This window comes from Myotis davidii, unplaced genomic scaffold (assembly GCF_000327345.1).
Source record: "Myotis davidii unplaced genomic scaffold, ASM32734v1 scaffold684, whole genome shotgun sequence".
NCBI lineage: Eukaryota > Metazoa > Chordata > Mammalia > Chiroptera > Vespertilionidae > Myotis > Myotis davidii.
Window position 1 is genome coordinate 2,212,743 of NW_006295564.1, and position 4,014 is coordinate 2,216,756.

Consider the following 4,014-nt stretch of genomic DNA (forward strand, 5'->3'; position numbering starts at 1 on the left):
AATTTCTACATTTTCTAAGCAGCTCATTTCACTCTACTTTTTCATAGATATCAAAATTATGGTTCTTTGATTTTGTCTAGTACATTCTTAGCAGCTGGAAATGTTGACATCTTTTAAATTCTAACCAGTAAAAAAGTTTAAGTCATAATATGGTTTCCCTTTTCTAATAGTTTCTAGTAAATAAATGTCATTCAGTTATTTCCCTAGCAACCAGCTGCCCTCTGCTGCCCCCATCTGGCTCAGGCTCAACACTGCCTGGGCAGGAGAAAAACTGAAAGCAGGCACTTACCTGGACACAGAGCTACTTACCCTTGTGAGCTCCTAAAGGCCCTCTCAGCAATAAACATCTGAGTTTATGTGACTATAAATGGCATTGGGTTTTTTTTAAAATTTGCCAGGGTGGCCTGGGGCAGTGGATGACAATGACTTTTCCGTTTCAGGGAATAATATCACCATTCCCCAGGGAGTCTTGACTATATGTGGGTGTTCCTAAGGCTCCTTTAGCCACATACCTTCAGGCCCTCTTAAAAACAGCCCTTCTCACCCATTACATTTCTTGTTGTTGCCCTTTAATACACTGAATAAAGCAGCACATAATAACTATATTATAAGTTAGGGGTTGTAATTATTTGATTGTGGAAAATGTATATAAAACTTACTATTTTAATCATTTTAAGTGTATATCAACCCATTACACTTTTTCCATTATAAAAAAAGGAAAAAATAAATAACAGAAAAAGGAAAGGACATGTTCCATATTGATGGTGCCAGTGGCTTATAATGTAAAATTATAACATTCCAGGAAAAAGCAATAAAGAGAATGAAGGCAGCAAAACTGTTTAATAAAATAGCCTTGAAGTAATTTTGCGTTACCTTGAATATTCAAAACCATCTAAATATACTTGCCATAAATAAATAAATATACTTGCCATTATTCATAATATTGGGGAAAATAACTAACTTTATAAATGGCCATGTTTTCTAACAAAAACAGATTTATAGTTTGATAAGAGTTGTTTATTTTTGTATGGCTGCGAGTGTAACAGGCAATCTAAGAGATTCAATTTGGATGCCAAAATATTAGAATTCTTGGGATACTTCCTTGGACCAAGGGGATAATAAAATAATATTTTAAGTAGATCTGTCCTGGAAAATAAAAAATGTACAGTAATATATTCTTTATATTAAATTGCCACATACTGTTGGTAACAGTATAAACTAGCATCTCTCTGATGGAATACAGTATAGCAATGGGTACTCAGCCATTCATTCGCCAATTATTTATTGAGTTGCATACTATGTATGCTAGACCCTGGATCTAGGATCTGGATATATAACAGTAAACAAACAGATAAAATGCCCTGACCTCACAGAGCTTAGTAATGGAGCTAATTATAACCATTGACTCAGTACTTCCAGTTCTATAAATTATTACTAAAGAAATAACCATGAATGTACAAAATGATTTTGTTATAAGGATGTTTATCATGTTGAATTTTTAGGCAAGAAACTTAAAGAAGTCTAACTGTCCAATAAATCGTGATACAACTATATAAAACAGTACCAGGATAATTAAAATGATGTTGTAAAAGAATATTTCAAACAAAAGAATGATATCCACACGCTATTATTAAGTTTAAAAGCAGGCTACAATTGCTAAGAAGCATGAGAGAACTTTATGGGTTAGTTCTAAAACTTAATTATGATGGTGGTTGCACAAATACAGATTTTTACAAAAACTCATTGAACCGTACACATAAAATGGATGAATTTAATTGTATGTAAATTATACCTCTATGAAGTTGTAAAAAAAAATGGGGCATGGAGCAGTTTGTTCTGAAAGTAACTTAAAAGTTATTTCTACAAATAAATTAGAAAAAGAAAGGAAGGATATAAACCAAAATGTTTAATGGGTTAAAGGAAGGATGAGATGGGATTTTTTCTTTTGTCTTACCTAAACCCTCTAAATGTTCTATAATAAATACATATTTATGTTGCAATAAGTAAAAACAAAACAAAACGGAAAATCGGTTTTAAAATTAAAGTTTTAAAACCAGCCTTTTCAATGATCTAGGGCTGCTGCAAGTGCTGTCCAGGCTCTATGAATCCTTGAAAGCAAATTATGACAGCAAGGTGCTTTCCCCAGGCTCTTCCGTTCCAGAGCACATACTTACACCAACCAAAATTTCCACTGATGGGAACTGAAAGAAGAGCATGAAACAGTTAACTACCTCTGCCCCGGGTTGACACCCAAGGCAATAATCCAAACTGGAGTTCTTAACCTTTACATCCTTTGAACCCATGCCACCCACTGAGTTAGTAGAGTTCTCACTACTCACCAGCAGAGGGACCCTTAGCTCCTCTGTAACAAAGGGTGGTATGAAGTCTGATAATGATAGAGGACTCAGCCATGTCTTCCAAATTTTTCGGAAGAAAATATTGAAGTGCTTCAAAAGATGAAGAAAAATGAGTTGTAGAGGTCAAAGATAAGTGTATGAAAGTTAAGTATTAGGATACTTTAAAATATTTCATGGGGTGTGGGTGGGGGTGGAAGAGTACAAGAAGGATAAAAGGTGATGGGGGAAAAATAAAATAAAATAATTAAAAGTTTTTTTTTAAAAAAACACATATCAATAGGGCCCAACTTGTTTGACATTTTAAATGACTCCAATTATTGAAACTAACATAAGTAACTGAAAAGTCAGCTCTCTGCAAGAAATTACGAAGTGAAGCAATTGAGCCCTAATAGCTTTTGGTGTAGGGAGAAAAAAAAAGTCTGTAGATGAGAGAACAAGATGCCAAGAATAAGCATAAACCAACCATCATATCTGCAAACAGCTGGCCTTGAGAAAAGATAGAAATCCTTGTATTTATTTGGAAAGGAGGTTTTGTTCATATTCACTCGTGTATTTTTCTTGATGATTAGAAAGAGTCTGGGAATTGTTCCCATTTCTTTGGTGGGCGAGGTATAGAAGAATCTCATTGCTTCCCTTCGGGGTTTTTTTTCTTTTTAAATATATTTTTATTGATTTCAGAGAGGAAGGAAGAGGAAGAGAAACATCAATGACGAGGCTCATGCATTGGCTGCCTCCTGCAGGCCCCCTACTGGGGATCAAGGCAACCCAGGCATGTGCCCTTGACGGGAATTGAACCAGGGACCCTTCAGTCCGCAGGCCGATGCTCTATCCACTGAGCCAAACCGGCTAGGGCTCCCCTTAGTTTTGACTATGGGAAGAACCTGCAATGGAGACAATGATCACTGGTTACCCGTGTGCTAAGTCTAGTACTGCTCTCCTCAAGTAACTAATCCTTCTCGTCTCCCAAATAGTAGTCATCCCTCTTCTGGAAATCTTCTCAACTAGCTTTATCTTCTACTGACAGCCTACTTTCTTCTAGGCTCTTGTGAGAAGCGGTTTGTAATAATTATCCAAATAGAAATGTAAGGCTGAGATGTATTCATGTCACAAAACTCTATCTGTATATGATCTGGACTGTGCAAAATAAGCTTGGATATGGATAATTCAAACAGGTTATTTAAAAAAAACACTTTAAAGTTCTCCTCGGTTATTTATTTCCTATATTTCCCCCACTCCCCACCCCCAAATTGTATGGAGATATTTCATAGCTTTTCGCACTATGAAAAGCTGATTCTAGCGGCGGGAAAATTGCCCTATTTCCTCCCACCTGCGAGCTACCTTCCTCAATTCTTTTGGCCAATCGGCTCTACCGTGGAATTGCCTTCCAACTTGCGTGGAACGGAGGCCTTTTGGACCCCAGCATTGGAAGGGGACTCCGGTGTAACGTCTCCCGCCCTCTCGCCACCGAGCGAGTCCACCAGAGGCCACCCATACCCCGGCCACACGGCTCGCCCCGCCCCCTCTTTTCCCGCCCGGACCCCGCGCCTCCGGAAGGGGGCGTGGCCCCGCAGGAAGTTCTCGCGTGACGGAGCGGCAGGTATTTCCGGCTCCGGTATCATGGCAGACTCTAGCCCGGAGTCCGGCGCGAAGAGGCCGC

The 4,014-nt window shown here is 38.3% G+C and overlaps 1 protein-coding gene across 1 annotated transcript in view; it reads left to right on the forward strand.

Annotated features, from left to right (window-relative positions):
- The first annotated feature begins 3,243 nt into the window (after nucleotides 1-3,243).
- Nucleotides 3,244-4,014, forward strand: part of METTL2A (methyltransferase like 2A) — a 10,869-nt gene continuing 10,098 nt past the window's right edge. The window contains exon 1 of the mRNA XM_006770288.2: nucleotides 3,244-3,299. Within this exon, the coding sequence (XP_006770351.1) occupies nucleotides 3,244-3,299 (56 nt within the window). The remainder of the gene's footprint in view (nucleotides 3,300-4,014) is intronic.